The following is a 23603-nucleotide window of genomic DNA, read 5'->3' on the forward strand; positions in this document are numbered from 1 at the left end:
GACTCAACGGATCCACTTCAAGATCGTTTATACAAACTTCAGTATCACATGTTCCTATATGATCAAAAATTCGAGAAGTACAAAAGATATCTACAACAACAGTTCGAAAAGGAACAGGAAGAAATTTTGAAGAGATTTGGTGAGAAACTCAAAGAGCTGGATGAACAGTATGCACCTCCTCAAGGGAATCAACAACCAACTCATCAGGAGCTGAGTTTGCAAGAAGGGGAGTCTGATGTAGACAAAGGGGGGGTCAACACTAGTCCAAAATAAATCATATTTTGGCTTCCCTTGAGTCTAGTAGTTTATCATATTTGAGCTGAACTTTTAGTTCATTTATGAGCTGGACTTTAGTTCATTTATTGAACTAAGGGTTAGCTCATTATGAGCTAACATTTTAGTTCATTTATTATATTTTAATTAAATATTTTTAGGCTTTTTATGTTATAGTCTTTTGGGTTTCCAATGGGACTTTTGGAATCCCAAGTGTGGTGTTTAGTATTCCTATGTATGACCCCTTGGTTTCCACCAAGGTTTTTAAGATTTTTATGTTTGCCTCTTGGGATCTCACGGCTGGGCTCCTTCTCCCGTGGCCGTGGCTCTTTGGTCCGTGCGGTTCCTTCGTTTCCCGTGGCCGTGGCTCTTTGGTCCGTGCGGTTCCTTCGTCTCCCGTGGCTGTCTCCTTGGTTCCTGGTTTGGGTGTTAAACCGTGAGCTTGGGGGGAGATTCCCATGCTTTTAATGCTTAGGTATATGTGTTAAATTTATGTAATGTGTCCTTTTGTATTCCCCTTTCATACCTATAAATATGAGGGGTTATGTATTGTTTGAAGTAGTAAATGATATTTGATTTTTGGAAAAAAATCTGTTAACCTACGGGTTGCTTGGAAATCCCGCGGGCTCTTTCCAGCCTTCTTCCTCATCCCCTCCGGAAATCCTGCGGGCTCTTTCCAACCTTTCTTCTCGGGCTTCTAACCTCTTTCGTCTCTCCGCAAATGCCACTCCACCTGTATCTTTCTTCTCTAAGTGCAGCAACTTTAGGGTGTCGTCATTTTATTTCAAGTCGAGTTTGTGTTTTTAATTTCTTTAATTTCTTTAATTTGAAATGTAAGAGTTTGTTCTCGTCTCTTTTCTCATCTTTAGTCATTTCGTCCGTAGAAGTCCGTCGTGTCTTTTGTGATCGAGAGATATAGGGTCCCCTGTATCTCTTGCTCGCATCAATATACATGGGGTGGCTCTGGAATTTAGTTTGTCGTTGTGAGGGTGGTTTCCATGGGTAGCATGCACAGCCGAAGGTGCGTAGAAGAGAATAATTGGGTACTTTGTTATAGAGGAGCTGTAGCGGTGATATGTTATTTGTGGTTATAGTGGGTAAGCGATTGATAGTGGGTTGATGTGAGTGTTGTGTCCGGCTAGAATGAAGGAGGAAGATTGAATGTATGAAGGAGAGTGCGAGTTATTCCTATGATGTGTTGATTCTTGCATTCGGCACTGCCGTTTTGCTCGGGGGTATAAGCGCATGAAATTTGTGATGAATACCATTTGCTTGGAGAAATTGGACAAGTTCATGGTTGAGATATTTGGAGCCACCGTCGGTGCGGAGACATTTGATTTTCATGGAAAGTTGATTTTCAATGAGTGTTTTAAATTTTATAAAAAAATTGAGAGACTTCATTTTTGTAAGTCATGGGGAATAGCCAAGTGAACTTTGAAAACTCGTCAATTAGTAGCAGGTAGTATTTAAACCCTTGATGAGAAATAACAGGGGAAGGTCCCCATGCATCAGAGTGAAGTAAATCTAATGGAGAAGAAACAGTAGTATTAGAACTATGAAAAACAAGTTTTTGGCCTTTTGAGACCGTACAATTAGAACAAAAAACTGATAGATGTAGGGATGCGAAGATGCTTGTTCTGCAGTGAGATTTTGCACTGCACTTGGTGGGGTGAATGACCAAAGTGATTATGCCATAGAAGAGTGCTGGAGGATGTGGAGGGTGATTTAATTCAGTAGAGATCATTTCTGCAAGGACCCGCTAGCAAGATTTGGTTGGTCTTCAAGTTTGTGATAGTGATGTCGGATGATGAGAATGAAATGGAAACGTTATCGTCAGATGTAAGAGAGGAAACATATAGTAGATTGTGCTTGAGATTGTGAACATGTTCAATAGAGGATAAGGATAACTTATGTCTGGGAGTTGGTAAGATTCTCGTACAGGAGTGTGCAATTGGAAGAGTTGCACCATTGCTGATTGTGATGTTGTCCGATCCACAATATTGTGTCGGTTGTTGTATATTGTCAAGATGAGGCGTGAGGTGAGACATTGCACCTGAATCAAGGAATTAGTCTTCAGAGGGTGTGGAAGTACTGGCCACCAATGTCTTAGATAATGTGGTTTGTGGATTTGGTGTGTAATTGATGTTGAACCTGTGCCAGCATTAAGCTACTATGTGGCCCCTTTTGTTGCAAATTTGGCATAAAGTTGGAGATGTATTTGAATCATTGTTTTGTAAGTTTTAGCATGAATAAAGTAAGAACACATGTAAAGGACATTGCAAAGAGAAATGCTTTGAGGCAGTTTCTGTATTCATTTGAAATGCTACAATATCGATGACATCCTTTGGTCTGTTATATAAAGTAGTGTGAGAGTGTGTGACTTTACACGTGTAGGTTAGTGATTTCTCTGGGTTGTTATTGTTGAATGTCTTGATGCTCCTGTTGTGGAGTTTGCTGCTTGTTGTCAGAGGTAGTGGGATTGGTTGCTTTTACACGGTAGCCCGAGGGCCAGCTTGGACTCTCCTTGCACTCTTTTTCTTCACACCTCCCATCAATCAACGATCGACGATGAAAAGTTGTCGACCAGATCTCCACACATTTGTGACTCTGACGCATCATATGGAAGAACCTCGTTAGAGAGCGATATTGTTACTCCAAGAACCCCAATATCAAGTCCTAATTGAGAAGCCAATGAAAAAATTATAAATAAAATAGAGGAAATATGTCAAATATTAGCTCAGAAAAATAATGAGAAGAGTTGTCATCACGAAAAAAGAATAATTCAAATCCCAACAACCCTAATCCCCTGTTCGCCACAATATCAAGATCGCAAATCAGGAAAGTTCTCACCTTTCCAACCAAGAGAGATATGGACGATCCAATATTCTGACATGAGACCAATATCGCTTGCCGGTAGGAAAAGTTTCAAATCAGGGTGAGAACGCACGATAGAGAAAGAGAGATATAGAGGAAGAGAAAAGAAGAGATGTGGGGGTTTCTATTAGATTTATTACACACTATCACTCTCTTAGTTCATGTCCTAAAAGGGTGTTGTCGAGAATCATCTTTAAAAGTCGTGATATGGCTCTGAGATCGAATGATGGGAAGCCTATAATGAATAAGAGATCTCTGCCATCGGTTGATACGGAGGAGATTGAGGCCTCCGACCGCTTCATAAATTTTAATCCCAACGGCTGATTATTGGGAATTGCCGGCCAATAGTTGTCTAGGTAATCGAGTGGACTGACTTTGATCCTGGCCGTTCGATTGGGAGAAGGATTTAACTAGCAAATCTACATAAATTTTGTCCCGTGTCCGGCATATATATTACAAATTTAACAATTATATTATTAGTTGAATGTAATAATATGTTTATGAGTCATATTTCATAAAAAATTTATCTTGATCAGGCACGAATCTCGAGGCAAAATCATGTTGGAAACTTCCAAAGTTAAAATTAGGACCATTTGAACTCCAATTTCAGCAAACTTACAGTCGAACCGAACGTCTTGGAAATACAACCCAACGACACCAAATTCAACTCAATTCGAACACAAATGGATTCAAATTAAAGACCCGAAGTGCTTTTGAAAGGTTCAAGCCACAATTTAGATTACCAAACAACTTCCAAAAATGGCATGCTTATAGTTGAATCGAGCAGCTCGATGAGACAAATCCAACGAATCCAAGATGCTGAATTCTAACATCAATAAGTCATTCAAATGTCTACAAAATAGTTCATAATCAAAGAAAACAACATCGGTTGTCCATGCAAACCACTCCCAACTTACCCTTGATCTTTCACTATTTACAAGTCATGTCACTCTAGAAAATCTATAAATTGACCCGTCATTTCTCATGAAATGGGGAGAGGATGCAAGAGAGAGATCAGAGATCACTCTTGCCACTTTGGTCCTCCTCAACTACCGTTGGATTTTCAGAGAGTCATTGAGTGACACCGAACTTCCACCGGACCACCAACTGACGCAGGACTTCTGTCGGACCACCGAATGACGCCGAATTTCTGTCGGACCAACGACTGACGCCGGACCACCGACTGACACCGGACCATCGACTGACGTCGAACTCCCAATCGAACGGCAAGGATCCAAATCAGTCCAGCCGATAACCCAGTTAACTATTGACCGAAAATTCTTCGAGATTCAAATTTATGCATCAGTTGAAAACCTTGGCCTCCATATCAACCGACGACAGAGATCTTCTATTCGTTATAGGCTGCCCATCGTTCGATCTCAGAGCCATAGCAAGACTTTTAAAGATGGTTCTCGACAACGCCCTTTTAGGACATGAACTAAGAGAGTGATAGTGTGTAATAAATCTAATAGAAACCCCCACGTCTCTTCTTCTTCTTCACTCTCTCTATATGTCTCTCTATCTCTATCACGTATTCTCACCCTAATTTGAAACTTTTTCTGCTGGCAAGCAATATCGGTCTCTCATGTCAGAATATTGGATCGCCTAGATCTCTCTTGTTCAAAAAGGTGAGAACTTTCCTAATATGCGATCTTTATGTCGAAGTGAACAGGGGATTAGGGTCGTTAGGACTTGAATTGTTCTTTTTTGTGATGGCTATTCTTCTCAATATTTTTCATAGCTAATATTTGACATATTTCCTCTATTTTATTTATAATTTATTCATTGGCTTTTCACTTAGGATTTGATGTTAGGGTTCTTGGAGTAACAATATAGCTCTCTAACGAAGTTCTTCCACATGATGTGTTAGAGTCACAAACGTGTGAACATCTAGTTGACAACTTTTCATCACTGAACAGAGATTGATAGGAGATCTGAAGAGAAAGAGTACAGGGAGAGTCTAAGCTGGACCTCAGGCTGCCGTCTAAAAGCAGCCAATCCCACTACCTCTGACAACAAACAGCAACAGGAGCATCCAGTAGTTCAACAATAACAACGCAGATAAATCATTAACCTAAACGTGTAAAGTCACACACTCTTGCGCTACTTTATATAACAGACCAAAGAATGTAATCAGCACTATAGCATTTCAAATGAATATAGAAATTACCTCAGAGCATTTCTCTCTACAATTTCCTTTACCTGTGTTCTTATCTTATTCATGCTAAAATTGTTCTGTGAGTGGAGGTTATGTAGAACTACATGAACATGAAATGCTATTATCTTTAAAATTACACGCTTACGAGTGAGCAATAGCAAATAACCAACTTCTTGCAACTTAAAAAAGAGATTGAAAACAATAAAACAATGATTTGATGCATGCAATCGATTATGAGCTAATAATAAGAGCATAGAATAATCAAATCAAATATAATGTTGTGTTTGTGGAGCTTTCAAAGAAAATCCCTTGATTAATATTTAGATTAGTCACTATCAAGATCCCTCATACATACTCATGAGTAAGGGCTGAGCGGAGAAGTTTTCATGACTCAAATGATGCCACAATCGAGGAGGAGTTGGATGATAAAAGGGTTCGGAAGAGAGTTCACCTTTATCAAGTTTCTAAGCTTGATGTAGAACCGCAAGGAAGAAGATATAGAGTCTCGGTGGTGGGTTTTGGGTGGCTTCTGCGGAAGGACAGCAATACCAAGTTTTCCCACAATTCCGGACAGCAAGCTAGAGCGTTCTGGACGGCGGGATAGCAAGGAAATGTGTGCTGGGACCTCTGGACAGCAAACTTAAATGTCCTGGACAGCAGGACAGCAAACTATTGGATGCTGGAACTTCTGGACAGCAAACAAGGGGTTTCCGGACAACGGGACAGCAAGTGGTCTTTGCTGAAATCTCTGGACAACAACGTTAATTGTCCAGGAAATCTTTGTGAAGCATGAGGACAGCAGCTGGGAACTGTAGAAGAGAAGTGGTCAAGCGCTAAGAGCAACCATGGGGTGAGGAATTGATCTTCCGGTTGAAGGTGATTAATTTGGAGAGAAATAATTGGAAAGATAAAAGTAGGAAGAGGAGGGAAAATAGGGGGGCGGCTAGCAATCAGTGGGAAGGGTGGTTGGGGGTTTAATTGAGTTGCCAAACATAGACTCCCAATTTAGGTAAATAGAATCTAAGATAATTCCCCAAATATGAAATTTAATTGGGAGCAATTTATTGAAGAAATTTAAATTTGAATCTTTTCAAATAATTTAGACGGGGCCTTGATGGGGCTCGATGGGGTTGCTAAGTTTGAAATTTTAAATTAGGAAAGGAGATTTAGAGTATCTCCTATTCAAAATTCAAATTGATATGAATAAGAATCTTTCCTAATTTAATCCATTTATTTTAAAAAAGCAATTTCATATTTAAAATAATTAAGATTTGAATTTGAACACTTTCGTAATTTATGATGTCCTAAATTTGGAAAGTATGAATTGAAGGGTGGGAATTGTGGAGGCAATTTGGGGCTTGGGTGGCCTTTGGCTTGAGAAGGTATGAATGGTGGGGTTTGGAGGGCAGGTGGCCAGCGGTTAAGTGGGAAGGGGATGGGGGTTTTCGAACAATGGAGAAAGTGAGGATGGGGGAATTCGGCCTAGGGTTTAGGTGTGGGAATTTCGGCCAATGGAGGAAGAGGAGGATGGGGTGGCGGCTTGGAGAGGAAGGGGAAGTTGGTGGAGAAGGTGGACCATGAGCCTGGACGTTTCATGCAGCTGATAGGTAATATGTTACCGGTTACCCTCACCTAAGGACTTCAACTCTCACAAGAACTTTCGAGCTCTCACAAAACACAAAGTGCAAAAATTTTTATAATAATCATCATCCCCCAAAGAGGGGGCTATAATAGCCAAAATACAATAACAAATCTAAATATGAAAGTGTCCCCTGGGGTCACATGATCCTACTCCCTCAAGTGAAGGTAAAAATGAAAAAATGCATAAATAAATCAACTACAAATAAGAACTCAAAAATAAAGTAGTTCAATCATGGTCGTAGATCTTCGGCCCCTTCTCTGATAAACTTTCCACGGTCGGATGTCCTCATCAGAGGTTGTAGTTGGTGGAAGTGGGGTTGTTTTGCTAGAGGAAGAGTGTTTGTTGTTGTGAGTGAGTAGAGAAGTAAGATGTGGAAGGTTAGGGCTGCAAACGAACCGAGCCGAGCCGAGTATGTGAGTGTTCATGTTTGTGTTTGTTTAACATTAGCTTGTTCATGTTTGATTCGTGTTTGATTCGAGCTTTATTATTTGTGTTCATGTTTGGTTCATTTAATTTAAGGGTGTTCATGTTTGGTTCATGTTTGGTTCATGTTCGTTTGTTTAGTGCTTATCGAGCTTTAAACAAGCTATGTTCGTGAACATATTTCGCAAACAATCTGTTGAACAAGCAAACCTTAAATTTGTTCATGAACATCCTAAACAGACAATCTAACAAACATGGAAAAATATGAAATATTTCTTGTTATTAATAAAAAATAATTATATTATTATGTTATAATTAAAGTTTTTATATTATGTATATTTATCAAATTTATAATAACATATTATTTAAGTTTTCATCGAGCGATTTTAATCGAACCCGAATCAAGCTTTTTATCGAGCTTGTTCATGAACATCAACTGATGTTGTTCGCGAACATAAACGAGCTGAACGCATTAGTGTTCAAGCTTGTTTATTTAAGAATCGAGTATTTAAAATATTGTTCAAGTTTGTTTGTTAGTTAATTAAACGATCACGAACGAGCTTTAATCGAACCGAACAACGAGTAGTTCGTCGAACGTTTGGTTCGCTTGCAGCCCTATGGAAGGTTATATGTTCAGTTATTGGAGAAAGGAAGAAGGAGGTTATTAGAGTAAGTTGTAGAAAGTTGTATGTTAAGTTATATTATTATACAAATTAATAGAATTGAATATATAATTAAAGCTTTAAAAATTGTTGTGGATGCTAAGATATTAATATTATAAGCGCTTATAATCCTCAAGAAAGTTTGGATATGTGTTCAAAATTAAAATTTTGGAATGACATATAATAATTAATACAAATGATACCTCTTGAAGAAAACATTTTTATTAGAGGAGATTTAAATAGACACGTTGTAGAGAGGTAGATGATTTTAAAACCATTTATGGTGGTTATTGCTTTGGAGCGACTAATGAAGATGGTAAGTTTTCTTTAGCTTATGATTTTGTAATTGTTAATACACTGTTTAAGAAAAGAGATGAGCATCTCATTACTTATAAGAATGGATATAGTAAACTCAGATTGATTATTTTTCTTATGAGAAAAATAGATCGTTTAGATTGCAAAAACTATAAAGTTATTCCGAGTGTATGTACTCAAAATAACTTATTAGTCTTGGACTTTAAGATGAAGGGGAAAAAATATAGTAAATCATTATTCTAGAATTAGATGGGGCATTCAAAAAATATTAACAAAAATACTTTTGAGGGAAAGATTCTAAATCTTAAAATTTTATCTATGCATGAAGAAGCTAATGTTATGTGGAAAAAATTAGCTTGTGATAATGTGAATGCTGCAAAAAATATGCTTGGAATATCAAAGGGAAAAGCTCATAATAGAAAAAATAATAATTTGTGGTGGAATCAAAATGTGAAAGAAAAAATAAAAAATAAGAAGATTTATTATAAAAATTAATTTAGTTGTAAAAACTCTGATAATAAAGAGACACTTAATGAGTCTAAGAAAGCAAATTTCAATGCAAAGATTTTAACTTCTAATGATTTATATGATAGATTAGATAATAAGTAGGGCGAAAGATATAGGTATAAGTTTGCTAAACAAAGAGATGGGAGTAGTAAGGATTTAGTTCAAGTGAAGTGTATTAAAGATGGAGATAAAAAAGTGCTTTACTAGAAAAGGATATTCAACAAAGATGAATGAGATATTTTACTAAACTTTTTAATGAAGATAATAAGAATGCAATTGACTTTAGTGACCTTAGCACCCTAAATGAAAATAAAGATTTTTTTTTTATGCCTTAGTAAAACCGAATTTAAAGAGACTTTAAAGAAAATGAAGTGTGAAAAAGCAGTTGGACCAAATGATATTCCAATAGATGTGTGAAAATGTTTAGGAGATGAAGGAATTTCTTTGCTTACTAAACCTTTTAATATTATTTCAAAGACTAAAAAAATGTCAAATGAGTGGAGAATGAGTGTGTTGATTCCTATTTTTAAAATAAAGGTGATGCACAAGATTGTGTGAATTATAGAGGAATTAAGTTAATGTGTCATACTTTAAAAATATGGGAGAGAGTTATGGAGCATAAGTTGCAGTGCAACACTAATGTTCTCAAAATTAATTTGCATTCATGACAGGTAGGTCTTCTATAGAAGCTATACATTTATTGAGAGGTTTGATGCAGAAGTATAGAGAAAATAAGGAGGATCTATATATGATTTTTATTGATTTTGAGAAACCATAAGATAAAGTTCCAAGAGAAGTGATATAGAGAGTTCTACATAAGAAAGGGCTTAATAATGTTTATATTCTAAGTCATTAAAGATATGTATGCATGATTTGTTACTTCTGTTCAAACACAAGGTGGTTTGACCAAGTATTTTCCTATTTCAATTAGGATCAACCTTAAGCCTATATCTTTTTACTTTAGCCTTGGATGTTCTCCCTAAATAGTTGCAAGAGGTTGTACCTTGGGATATGTTTTTTGCTGATGATATTCTTCTTGTTGATAAGACTAGAAATGGAGTTGAAGGTACACTTGAATTATGGAGGTCAACCTTAGAGTCTAAAGGCTTTCGTTTGAGTAGATCTAAAATTGAATATATGGAGCATAATTTTAGTAATAATATATCTAGTGGGGGATTGTGACTTTGGATTTGGACGATCATGTCATTAATAAGAGCACATATTTTAGATATACTGGGTCTATTGTTCAAATGATGGTGAAATACATGGGGATATTATTAGTAGAATTCGAATTGGATGGTTGAAGTGGAGGAATGCATTGGGCTTGTTATCTGATAGAAAAAGTCCCTCTCAAACTTAAGAGAAAATTCTATAAGATGGTAGTGAGACCTGCAATGCTTTATGGTGCAAAATGTTGTTCATTAAAAGAGAAGCATAATATTAACTTAAATGTTGTATAGATGAGGATGCACAAGTGGATGAGTGGCTTTACTCTTAAAGACAATACATGAAATGAGCATATAAGTGAAAAGGTAAGAGTAGCTCCAATGGAAGTTAAGATAGAGAGAATCTCCTTAGATTGTTTGGTCACATAAAACAAGGGCCTTCCAATGACCCAGTTAAGAAAGTAGATGTATTAGATTTGACATATGTTAAGAAAGGTATAGGTAGACCTACAAAGACTTTGTTAGAAAATATTAGAAATGACCTTTCATTATTATATTTAGATGAGAATTTGACCCTTAGCATGACAAAATGGAGAAAAAGGATTAATGTAGCCGACCTCACATCTAGGGATAAAGGCTTGTTGTTGTTGTTTCTTATTTGTATTGTGATTCTTCAAATAAATGTAGTTTAGGCAACAAGTATGAAACATCCATGTGTAAGAAGCTAAAAATAGCAAGAAATTGTACACTCATAGCACAATGAGACTAAGAAAGAGTCTTTTTTTTTTCATAAAACACATACAAGCAATACACTTTTTTAAGTGCACATGTGACAAAAAAATATTACAAATTATTTATACTATTGACAACAATCATGGGTGCTACTATGCAAAGATCCAAAGTTTGTTTGATTGTATTTTAGTTATTCATTTTGTTCTTGATAGATTTCTTAGATGCTTGTGCCTTCATCTTACAACTGATTGCTTTATATTGGAATCCTCCATTCTCAATCAAATTGTAGTGCTTTGATGTTTAATAGTACCAACTTCATTATTTGGATTGGTTTTTGCACTAATTGATTATTATGACAATAATTTTGGGGAATTTAGAATGGAACCACTAGATAATCAACCTGCATCTTCATAATTGTTTTTTTTTTGGTCACACGCTTGAATTGATTGAGTTATTATTATGTCAATTATATTATATTTAAATAAATTTGGTATTTATCACTTCATCCGATTCAAATCCAAATGAACGATCAAACTGTTAACCTCTCCTTCATCCGGTTCTTTGTCTGGTCCGATTTTCACAACCTTGGATACAACTTTATCAAAAAACATGTGATAGAATTGAGGTACAAAATTGATCTTGATGGATAAGAAAATTTGCATACAGATTGCAACTAAAATGATAGCAATGCAAATTTAGAAGGATATCCTCAGAGAATTACATCAGCCAACAGCAAAAAATGTATTAAAAAGAAAAGTATGTTTATCTTAGATTCGTAAGGTCAAAATGTCAAAAAAGCTCAACTTCTCCCAGATTCGAGAAAACAAGACATATATTGGTTAATATATCCATGAAAACATACAAATTACTATATTACCTCGAACACAATTAATAGCATTACTTTTGATAAGAAAGGAAAGAACAAATAAGAAAGCTATTTCAAATAACTGTGCAACTATACCTTTCAAATCTGGATTCCTCTCCACTTTTGTCTTATTCAGTCTGTTGACAATCTCATTTACACGTTTCTCAACTCTCACGGTACGGACCTTAAAAAGCTGGTAGCATTAGCTTATAACAATATCTAAAATAGCATACATACATAGTAAACAGAAGAAGTGTAATATATACATTAAAACCGCAAATAACAACAGCAAGAGACTGGTAATGACACTAAAGTTTGCGAAAAACTTTAGAAGCAAAAATGAGTTACCAAAACCAAGACAGAGGCTCTGAGACCCAACTAGCCAAATTAGCCTATCAAATAATGAAAAGAAAATTGAATGCAGAGAATATAGATATCTGCAGAGCTCGGATCAAACAGGGAAACCCTGCTAGAAATGGAACCCAGATTGTTGCTGTTTGGACCACACGCACAAAAATAGGAGGGGGTTTGTAGATGCATCCTCACGACTAGCAGATCTATTTATCATTTTATAGGTGCTTCTGCATTATTAGTGCGAACAATGTGTGCACTATCCAAACCGGTGTTCCCTTGAACACATATTATAGCCACAGTGATAATAGCAGGATGCTCTAAGATCAGTTAAGCAAACTAGAGTTCACTTGAAACGAATTATTGTTACAGAGACAAATTAAAATAGAAAACAATAGACGTTAATAAACCTACATAGCATGAAATGTTCAACTTATTACTCCAGATTTAGAAGTGATTGGTTTTAATATAAATACGGTCAACCAAATTAATCAAGAACCACTATCTGTTAAAAAACTCTTCCTTTTGAACATCATTTCCTTGCTTTAAACAAATTTCATGCATAAGAACATTCATTGTTTAATATACAAGATGAAAAAGTTAACAGGCAGAATTGAATCCAAACTTTTTATATTTTAAAATTAAAATAAGGCCAGGTGCACGCAATTGTAGCCATAAAAAAATCAACTCTAAAAAAAATGAATGGAAAGAGTTTCTTTCGAAGAAATAAAAGTTGAACTAACCAGAATGTGCCCAAACTAATAAAGCAAAGTAACAGGACAGATCAGTCATCAACGAGATAATAATTCTAGTGATATTAATTATTGAAGCATCCCCATGCAAATTCAAGTAGATCACTCGTCCATGATAATTATTATCTATTTGAATGGCCAGCTTTAAAACATAAGCATCATAAGCATGAACAAGAAATAAAGAGAAACTGTATAATTGGAATATCCCATCAACATTCACATATATTATTAGCATCATCACCATCATATTAACACAATTAGATGAGATCAGCTTTATGAATGAATTTCAGAAGCAAATATAAAGATGCCCATGTTTCAAAGAAGCTGCAACAACCATAGATATAAGTGGATGACGCTATAAAAAGCTCAGACTTTACCAAACTGATAAAAGTAGTGCTCACCATTTTAGAATTGTGAAACCCAACCTGCCCAACATCCATTGAAGGAGTCTTCTTCAAATTATACCATGGAGTATAGACAACATCTACATTATTCACCTTATTTCCTACAAATCATAAACAGTAATAAAACTACTAATGAGCGTAATGAAAAAAATAATGAAGTCCCGCCAAAAAGGAAAAAAATAGAGAGGAAAAAAGATTACCAAAATTAGGTCCAAGCATGAAAAAATTTTAATGAGTATTTATATGATTTGGATTACATTAATAAACCAAAGCTATGGCATGAATAGTGAAGGGAAAAAAAAGGTAGAGCACAAGAATTGTCTCTCATTCCCAAAACAGTGAATATGAAGTCCATAAGAAGAGCAGGGAAAATTATAAAAATAAAAAAGAAAGACAGACATTTAAGACGCTAAAACAAAGGGAAAAAATACTCCTGAATCCAGAGATGCATGAAAATAAAGGTAAATAATCAAAAACAGAAGAAAGAGTGAAAAAGAAAGTTGGAGAAGAAATATAGGAATTCATATACATTTATTCATAATTTCGGAGTAGACCAAATTCCCTTGCAGATTTAACATATATTCTTGATTTTCTATTATCCCCATCAAGCTGGGTGGTAAATATTTAACATTATCTGCTGGAAATTTAAATTTTCAAACTTAATTTGGTGAGGACTTTGTTTAGGATATCAATACTTGGAAGATAAGTTGGAGTTTATAGGATAGAAACAATCATATCACGAATCTTTCCCTCAATAAAATGCTGGTTGTCACCCTCAACATGTACGGTCTGATCATGGAGAAATGTGAATAAGGTTTTTTGCAATAATTACTTCAACTTGAATTTCACATAGTCATTTTATTGGTTCTTCTATAGAGTCCATAATTCATTAAGAAGTCTTCTTAATCACATTTCTTCACAAATGTCATGAGTCCATGAGTCATTACTCTAAATTCTGCTTCAGCACAATTCTAGCAAAATATGTTGCTTTTTTACTTCTTCACAAGTCTTTTTTTTTTTTTTAAGTTTCTCTAACTTAGGTTTTACTATTACGTCAAAAAAAACAAAAATCTTTATTTTCATTTATGGTGCTAAGGTAACTAAAGTCAATCGTATTCTCATAATTTTCATTGAAAAATTATATAAAAATATCTCATCCACCTTTGTTGAATATCTTCTTTTAATAAAAGAACTTTTTGATCTCCATCACTTGAACTAAATCCTTACTACTCATTGTTTGGCTAACTTATAAATATATATATCGCCCTCTTTAGTAGCTAATCTATTATATAAATCATTAAAAGCTAAAATCTTTGCATTCCTTAGATGCCAGATGAGTGGAGAATGAGTGTGTTAATCCATAGTTTTAAGAATAAAGGTGATGCACAAGATTGTGCGAATTATAGAGGTATTAAGTTAATGTGTCATACTTTAAAAATATGGGAGCGAGTTATGGAGCAGAGGTTGCGGCGTAATACTAATGTTTCTCAAAATCAATTTGGATTCATGCCGGGTAGGTCGACTATGGAAGCCATACATTTATTAAGAGGTTTGATGGAGAAATATAGAGAAAATAAGGAAGATCTACATATGATATTTATTGATTTAGAAAAAACATATGATAAAGTTCCAAGAGAAGTGCTATGGAGAGTTCTTGAAAAGAAAGGAGTCAATAATGCTTATATTCAAATCATTAAAGATATGTATGCAGGAGTTATTACTTGTGTTCAAACACAGGTGGATTGACCAAGTATTTCTCTATTTTGGTTGGGTTACATCAAGGATCAGCCTTAAGCCCTTATCTTTTTGCTTTAGTTATGGATGGTCTCACTAGACATTTGCAAGAGGATGTACCTTGGTGTATGCTTTTTGCTGATGATATTCTTCTTGTTGATAAGACTAGAGAGGGAGTTGAAGGTAAACTTGAATTATAGAGGTCAACCTTAGAGTCTAAAGGTTTTCGCTTGAGTAGATCTAAAACATAATATATGGAGTGTAATTTTAGTAGTAATAGACCTAGTGAGGGGATTGTGACTTTGGGCGATCAAATCATTAATAAGAGTACACATTTTAGATATCTTGGATCTATTATTCAGAGTGATGGTGAAATAGATGGGGATATTATCAGCAGAATTCAAGTTGGATGGTTGAAGTGGAGGAATGCATCGGGCTTGTTATGTGATAGAAATGTACCCCTCAAACTTAAGGAAAAATTCTATAAGATGGTAGTGAGGCCTGCAATGCTTTATGGTGCCGAATGTTGGCCATTAAAAGAGAAGCATAATACTAAGTTAAGTGTGGCAGAGATGAGGATGCTCAGGTGGATGAGTGGCTTTACCCTTAGAGATAAGATACGAAATGAGCATATACGTGAAAAGGTTGGAGTAGCTGCAATAGAAGATAAGATTAGAGAGAGTCGCCTTAGATGGTTTGGTCACATAAAACGGCGGCCTTCCGATGACCCGGTTAGGAGAGTAGAGGTATTAGATTTGACTTATGTTAAGAAAGGTAGGGGTAGACCTAAAAAGAATTGGTTAGAAAATATTAGGAATGACCTTTCTTTATTAGATTTAAACGAGAGTTTGACTTCTAATAGGACACAATGGAGAAAAAGGATTCATGTAGCCGACCCCACAGTAGTGGGATAAAGGCTTGATGTTGTTGTTGTAAACTCCTTACGAGCTCTTTATATCTTTCCCAATTATCAGAATTTTAACATTTAAATCAAATTTGATAACAAAGCTTCTAATTTTTTATCTTTTCTTAAACATTTTGATTCCAATACAAACTATTTTTATTATTATGAGCTTTTCATTTTAATAATCCAAGCAGATCTTTTGCAACATTTCTTAATATCACTAGCTACTTTTTCCCAAATAACATTAGCTTCCTCATGCACAGACAAAATCTTAAGATCTAGTATTTTACTCTCAAAAATATTTTTATTGATATTCTTTAAATGCCCCCATCTAATCCTAAAATAATATTTTACTTTATTTTGCTTCATCCCATACCCAAAAATTAGGATCTTCTTCTTTTGTCCTACCCCAAGGAGGTGATGCATCTTTTCTTTTCCTTTAAAATAGGTCTTCACAAATTGAGACCATTTCAAATAATTTTTCTCAATAAAGCTACATAAAGGTTGCATATTTTGGAGATCTCTTCCTTGGTGCAACATAAAGTCCTCCATTCGGTCAAAGCTTTGGAAGGAATTTGCTTCAAACATTGCGGCGACAGAGCAGCGATGAAGGCTATATCAAGCAAGGCAACAATAAAGGCTGCGCTGGTTATAGATAAGATAACAACAAAAAGAGAAGGTCGGTAATAAATGCACAATAATACAAAAAAATTCATAATATCGACAAAGGCAATGAAGGCTCTAATACCATGTTAAATTTAGAGAGTGGAAGAGGGAAATGGCTAAATTTTATTACATAAACTTATCCCTATTTATAGATCTATACACGATATTTTAATAAAAACAAATAATTCTAATATAATCCTTCATAAATCAGCCATATAAATATAGAAGGATATCAGCGTGATCCAGGTGAGCCTTCCATGGATTTCCATCTTAGTCGTGGGATAAAAATGCCAAGGGATGGCTAGGATTTAATAGGTGAGCCTCCCACGGATTCCCATCCAAGCCATAGGATCAAAATGCCAAGGGACGACTAGGATTTAATATTTACGAAAACCTTTCTCACATAGTTTTGAATGAGAATAATTTAAACTGCTCAAAAGCTTGCTTGACCACCACCGATAGCCACCATCTCCACCGCCATCCTATTGTCGACCTCCACCGTCGACCACCGCCGTCGGCCACCACCACCACCCTCAATTGCCCGCAACTGCCAAAGGCCGACTACCCCGCCTACCACCGTCGGCCAACACCACAACGGCGCTCCAACGCTAGATGTTGCCACCGCTAACCACCCCGGGCACAACCTTTTTACACCATACCTTGCATTCATTTTACTTCAAAGTTCAAACCAAACAAAAAAATTTAAAGTCATGCATTACTTTTACAATCATCCAAACAACTCCAAAGTATTCTTTTTACACCACATTCCTTTATATTGCATCCTTTTACACTGCATTCCTTTTCCAGGCAACCAAACAACCCCTTAGTGGCATTCAAGACCATGCAACAACAACAACAAGCCTTTATCCCACTATGTGGGGTCGGCTACATGAATCATTTTTTCTCTATTGTGTCCTATTAATGGTCAAATTCTCATCTAAATCTAATAAAGAAATGTCATTTTTAATATTTTTGAACCAAGCCTTTTTAGGTATACCTCTATCTTTCTTAACATAAATCTAATCTAATGCATCTACTTTCCTAATCGGGTTATCAGAAGTCCACCATTTTATGTAACCAAACCATCTAAGGCGACTCTCTCTAATCTAATCTTCCACTAGAGCAACTCCAACATGTTCACGTATATGTCATGTTGTATTATGTCTTTAAGAGCAAAGCCACTCATCCACCTAAGCATCCTCATCTCTGCAACACTTAACTTAATATAATGCTTCTCTTTTAATGGCCAACATTCTGCACCATAAAACATTGCAGGTTTCACTACCATCTTATAGAATTTTCTCTTCAATTTGAGAGGGACCTTTCTATCACATAACAAGCCTGATGCATTCCTCCACTTCAACCATCCAACTTGAATTATACTAATAATATTCCCATCTATTTCACCATCACTCTAAACAATAGACCCAAGATATCTAAAACGTGTGTTCCTATTAATAACTTGATCGCCCAAAGTCAGTCACAATCCCCTCACTAGATCTATTATTACTAAAATTAGTTTATTTGTTAACTACAGTGACAGTGCTAAATTGATCCATTAATAAATACCATTTCACCAATTAGGGGCTTATTATAAATGATACCTAATAATCAATTCATGTTGCTTGCTTGCTATTTCTATGCACGATATCCATCCCAATTATTGCTTTCTACTAATCTCCAAATTATGCATAACTTTAAGTTCTCCCTCCTTGGCCACTGAGGTACAAGTACAATAAAGGCCCATAATATGTATGGAATCCTTCTTATGTGCCATTACCTAAAGCTAGTTTCAGCTATATATTTATCAGTCATAAACTCAACCCACTGTATTTCCATTCATCATAAACCTGCTTTCATGCAATTCAATTTCAGTATATCTATCTAAAATGTATATGACAATTCTTTCGTCTAAACAAGTCAACCAATATAACCAATCAAAACATAAACCACCTCTCTACTCTTCTCCACCTTCTTACAATTGTTGATGGTACCTCTCTTGGCCTCAAGACCTTAAAAAAAGATAGCAAGTACTCTCAAGGATTAAAAAACATCATCATAATTAACCTTATCCAATCTTTTTGGGCTAGTACTATCCCAACTATTTAGGGCTGGCCCACATTCCTCAATTGTCCTTTCTTAATGCTACATGTGTTAAATAACATACTCTTCACTAACATTTTATAAAAAATTTATTAAAATTACCTTCGGACTACATATTTTTCTTCCTAATCATTAGCATTTATTTTATTTGCTCATCTTATTGGTGCATCTACTACATTAATTATACATGATCAAATCACCTAAATCTATTTTTCACAACCATTTCAACTAATGTAGAGATCATTCCCCCCATTAATACGATCAATTTATAATATAACCTTCCTAATTTTGCAACACATCCATCCTAAAATTCTCATTTATGTCACACTCGAATTTATCTATGAATGGCTTCTCTATCAACGGCATTCATATCCATACATTGTTGCTCTAATCGCAATATTCTAAAATTTAGATTAAAACTATCACGATCTCTTATTAGACAATAGGCATTTCTCCATTTCAATGACCAAGCTCTTATTTTAGAAGTTAACTCCTTATCTATTTCATCATTCTTCAATATAAAGATCCAAGTTACTTCAACACATCACAAATGAGCATGAACCTTATTTTCTGATCATATTAGCTAATAATTTCTAATATCACATCTATTAAAATTACATATCACATATATAAACTTTATTCAACTAATTCTGAGCCCTTTAACTTCTAAACATTCACGCTATTATTCTAATTTTTCACTTATTTTGACTAATACCTCATTGACTAGATTTATCATTTACCCCAATAAAACATGCAACTTACTTCAAATATCTTTTATAAGCATCTCTATGACTAAAGCAAAAGCATACGAACATAGCTTGTCCTTAATGTGATCCAAACATGATTGGGAACTTTGTGGTTACTCTACAACTACTTTTAATACTATTCAATACTCTACCAAACTATTTTAATAACTTCAATATACTTTTGACGCACTTTCTTTAATGTATGCCAAATCAATTTTCACATACCCAATGAAAATCCTTTCTTTGCTCTCTATAGGAATTTCACTAATTATTTTAGCACAAAAATAATGTCCATAGTGGATCTTTCAAGCATAAAACCAAATTTATACTATGCATCAACGTAACTATGAAGTCCATGTTCCATAAAGCTCTGCCTAAACTTTTCTCTCTCATAAACTCATCTCTTCTATAATTGCAATAATCTTAAAAATCTACTTTGCTCTTGAGTAACATATTAAAATACTTCCTCTACAATCATTTGGTATCATCTTAGCCTTCAAAATCCATTGAGAATATTGATTTATCAAACTAAATGATTTCATCCATAAGCCCACAATCAACAGTCATTTTAGCAAGATCCAATGTTTTATTGTCATGCAACTTCTTCAAAGCTAACTTAATATTTTTAGGCCAATCTAAAATATGTCGCATTATTCTATTCATTATACTTCCAAATAAAATTGATGCCTATGCTCAAGTTGGATTAGAAGATAGTTTGGCAAACTAATTTTTGAAGGAAATAGATTTAAATTCCGTGGGCCCATATTTATGATGGGCAATCAGCAACTGTATTCATTCAATAATTGAAGTAGCTATTGCGTTAGGAAACAAATTACTACGATTTAATGACAATAATTTCACATTCTAAAAACCTAAACTATACCAAGAAAAAAGTGTGAAGGTTCCATGAGCAAGATTTGAAATTGAATTAGCAAACAAGTCTTATTTTTATTGAAGTCGTTGATTAAAGATCATCAATACCTCAGGAAATTATAAATCATTTTCCCCAAGTGTTACCTTGAATGGAATTGGCTTTGACAAGCTGAGCACAGTCTTCTAGTAAACCTTCACTAATATCATCAATTGTTTGATTTTTGTTCAACCTTAAGTAAACATGAGCTGATGACATCTTATCAACATGAAACCTGTAAAATTGATGCTGGCGTTTTAGGAACATGAAATAAATTTCAAATAAAATGCATCAAAAAGTATAGAAAAAACAGTTGAGCATAAAAAAGGCTTAATATAATGATGGAAATCTATACAAAATAAATTTTCCAAAAAGAAAACATTAAAGATCAAAAAAATATTCAAAAATAACTGCTGATGTATAAAGGCTTGAGAATACTTTAAACCAACACTAGATAATAGTCAATCAGTATGACAGATAACTTGGCCATCGAAAAAAGTAAAAGCAAAAAGATGCAGGAGATGCAAAAAAGAGTTGCATATAACCAGTTAAGTTCCATAACAGCTCAAGTGGTCAAGAGTGATAGCCATTCAAACTCCAAAGCATTAGACACTATAAAGGCACATGGTCATAGATTTTCAACTTTTCAGAGAAGATGACTGCACTAAAGTTGATATTTTATCTTCATCATCTAATATATCCAAAGATAAAATGATTTTATGAGTCCTTCAACAAGCAATAACACTAATGTCTACATTTGGTGTTATTCCAACTTATTAAAATCCCACACAAGATAGTCTAGTTTATTAGCTTGAGCATGGTATCTTCCTCATCATAGTCATTTCACAATAAACTACATGAGTGGCTCTTTCTGCGCATAATGAAGATTGCCAAATCAGGACTTAGATGCAATGACTACATGATGTAATCAGTTTTTGATTATGGAATCACAGGTATTTGAGATGTAGCACAATATTTCACATTTAAAAATTAAAAAAAAAAAGTTCCCAAAACTAAAGACAGAAAATCAGTTAATTTTGATAATATCAATTCATTATCATACAAAGAACTAGACCAAGTTAAACCCAATGCTGTTGAAATAGGATCCTAATCAAACTACTCAAAAATAAGGAAATTTGGATAGAAACAGGGTAAAACCTGCCAACATACTGTAAGCAACAAATGTTTTCAGTGGACTATAACCATAGGCTAAAACAGCGCATCAAAGGAAGGCATCAAACCTTTGAGTCACATGAAATATCTCTAATGATCTATTTGGTCTCTATCTCTCCCACTGGATTATCTGAACACCAACTCAAACTGAGAGAATATAAGAGAAACATCTGAAATCAACCTTTCAAAAAAAAATTTGAAAACACAGATCCTACGGTTCCCTTGGACTTCAGGAATGTCTACACACACGCCCTTACATTTCACCTATATCCAAAAACTGTACACACGCCCTTACATTTCACCTATATCCAAAAACTGTCAAAAGACACGCAGGACGGAAGGAAAATATATGAAAATTGAAGGAAAAAATAAATCTTCATAAAAACCATATACCCTTGTAAGTTGAGTTAGTGAAACTAATTCCTAGACCCATTTGGCCTACTGACTTGAATTTTGAAAGATTCAAAGAAACCAATTAAAAATTGACTTATGGACAGCACCTTGAGCAATCTAAACTTCCTCCAAAAAAGCCCAGATCAAGAAAATTCAAACCCAAATCCGAAAACCAAATCAAACCTAAATTATATTTCAAAATTAAATCCATGTGACAGCATGTTGCCACTAGTGTATCATACCTTATTCTACATGGTCTCAAGCAAATAGTTCTTCAATCAACAGTTCAACATGGCAACGGTATCATGCGGAGAGGAATCAAAGCACACCAATTTCTCAGCATTCATGCAAGTACCCATTCGACGATGAAAACAGTTTTTACAGCATCAGCAATCAATAATAGCATAAGAAAATGCAAGATATTACCATATGTCCTCGGCAAATCCGTACTTGATCAGCTCCTCGTTCTCGTGTTTGTCCAGCCCCATGTAGATCGTGTAGTCCCCAACCTCTGGCCGGGCCTTGAAGTATAAAACCATCTCTTTCCTGCTTCAAGCAACAGCGTGGATCAGGTCTTACAACTACAACGCTTTAACTTCTTTTTTCAAGCTTGGTCAGAGAACTTCAGGAGAAACCTGAAGTTTGTGAGGGGAAAGGAAGGATGAGATCGTGAGCTCGCGATCGAAGCAGTTACAAAAGTAGGAGTTCGGTAAGCGAATCGATTAGGGTTCCTCTTAGGGGCTGTTTGGTAACGGATTTACAGCGGGATTTAAGTCGGATTTACGCTAAATCCACCCAAACGGTTTTTTGAGGTCGCCTAAATCCGATGCCTGCGTAAATCCGATGCCTGCGTAAATCCGAATTTACGGATTTACGGCGTAAATCCGCCTAAATTCAAATCCCGTCGTTCGGCGGATTTAACAGGATTTGGCCGGAAGAAGCGCGCGAAAGAGAGAAATATGGCTACCTTGGCAACGAGCAAGAGCAAGCTCCCCTAGTCGTCACGAGATGTGGTTTCAGATCCGATTTGAAGGGACGTCGTCGAAGGAGCGAAGTCGAACAGCAACGAAGGAGCCGAAGAAGTGATTCGTCGGAGAGGACAAGGAATAGAAAATCATCGCATGGACATAGAAGTTCCGATTAAGGCCCCAAACGAAAGAGAAATTTCAAATTTCTGTGTTGGAGATAATAATGCGATGGGAATGACCCAGCTGAGATTGAGGTTTTTTTTTTTTTTTTAATGAAGATGCAAATTGTATTAATAGCTAATAAAATAAACTATTACAGGAAACTCAAGAAAATATAAATCTATCACGGTCCTCCCTAATCAAGTCAATAAATTTTGATGGGAGTTCCATACCTAAAAAAGTGTCCCCAAAAAATCACCTAAGGAAGCTAGGTGAGTGCAATAATCTGCAACTTTATTACATTCTCTAGGGATATAATTAAAAACAATGTTATTAAAAACTTCCATGAAAGCAAGATTCGTCCGATGAGGATTCTTATTCTCTGTCTTCAATTCTGCAACTTTACAGTCCTCCCTAATCAAGTCAATAAATTTTGATGGGAGTTCCATACCTAAAAAAGTGTCCCAAAAAAATCACCTAATGAAGCTAGGTGAGTGCAATAATCTGCAACTTTATTATATTCTCTAGGGACATAATTAAAAACAATGTTATTAAAAACTTCCAGGAAAGCAAGATTCGTCCGATGAGGATTCTTATTCTATATCTTCAATTCTGTAATTCTTTGGAGCTTATTCATAATATTCACATTATCTCATTCTATGATTATTCCTCTATTCTCACTCATCCAATCATTTAAAATTTTTTTGAATAGAAGTATAGCTT

At 35.2% G+C, this 23603-nt stretch overlaps 1 protein-coding gene across 5 annotated transcripts in view; it reads right to left on the bottom strand.

Moving 5' to 3' along the window:
• LOC110099246 (transcription factor MYB3R-5-like) overlaps nt 1–22945 on the bottom strand; it is a 49716-nt gene extending 26771 nt beyond the window's left edge. The window contains exons 1-5 of one of the 5 annotated variants that reach the window (XM_028697355.1): nt 22721–22945; nt 22180–22388; nt 20295–20422; nt 13122–13225; nt 11714–11810 (exon numbers count right to left, since the gene is read on the bottom strand). In XM_028697355.1, the coding sequence (XP_028553188.1) occupies nt 11714–11810; nt 13122–13225; nt 20295–20422; nt 22180–22292 (442 nt within the window). In that variant the 5' untranslated portion in view covers nt 22293–22388; nt 22721–22945. Of the gene's footprint in view, nt 1–11713; nt 11811–13121; nt 13226–20294; nt 20423–22179; nt 22545–22720 lie in introns of those variants that run through there. The other 4 variants (XM_028697353.1, XM_028697352.1, XM_028697354.1 and 1 more) reach the window with 4 other exon arrangements.
• Between the last annotated feature and the right edge of the window lie 658 nt (nt 22946–23603).

Source organism: Dendrobium catenatum, unplaced genomic scaffold, assembly GCF_001605985.2.
Source record: "Dendrobium catenatum unplaced genomic scaffold, ASM160598v2 fragScaff_scaffold_920, whole genome shotgun sequence".
Classification (NCBI taxonomy): domain Eukaryota; kingdom Viridiplantae; phylum Streptophyta; class Magnoliopsida; order Asparagales; family Orchidaceae; genus Dendrobium; species Dendrobium catenatum.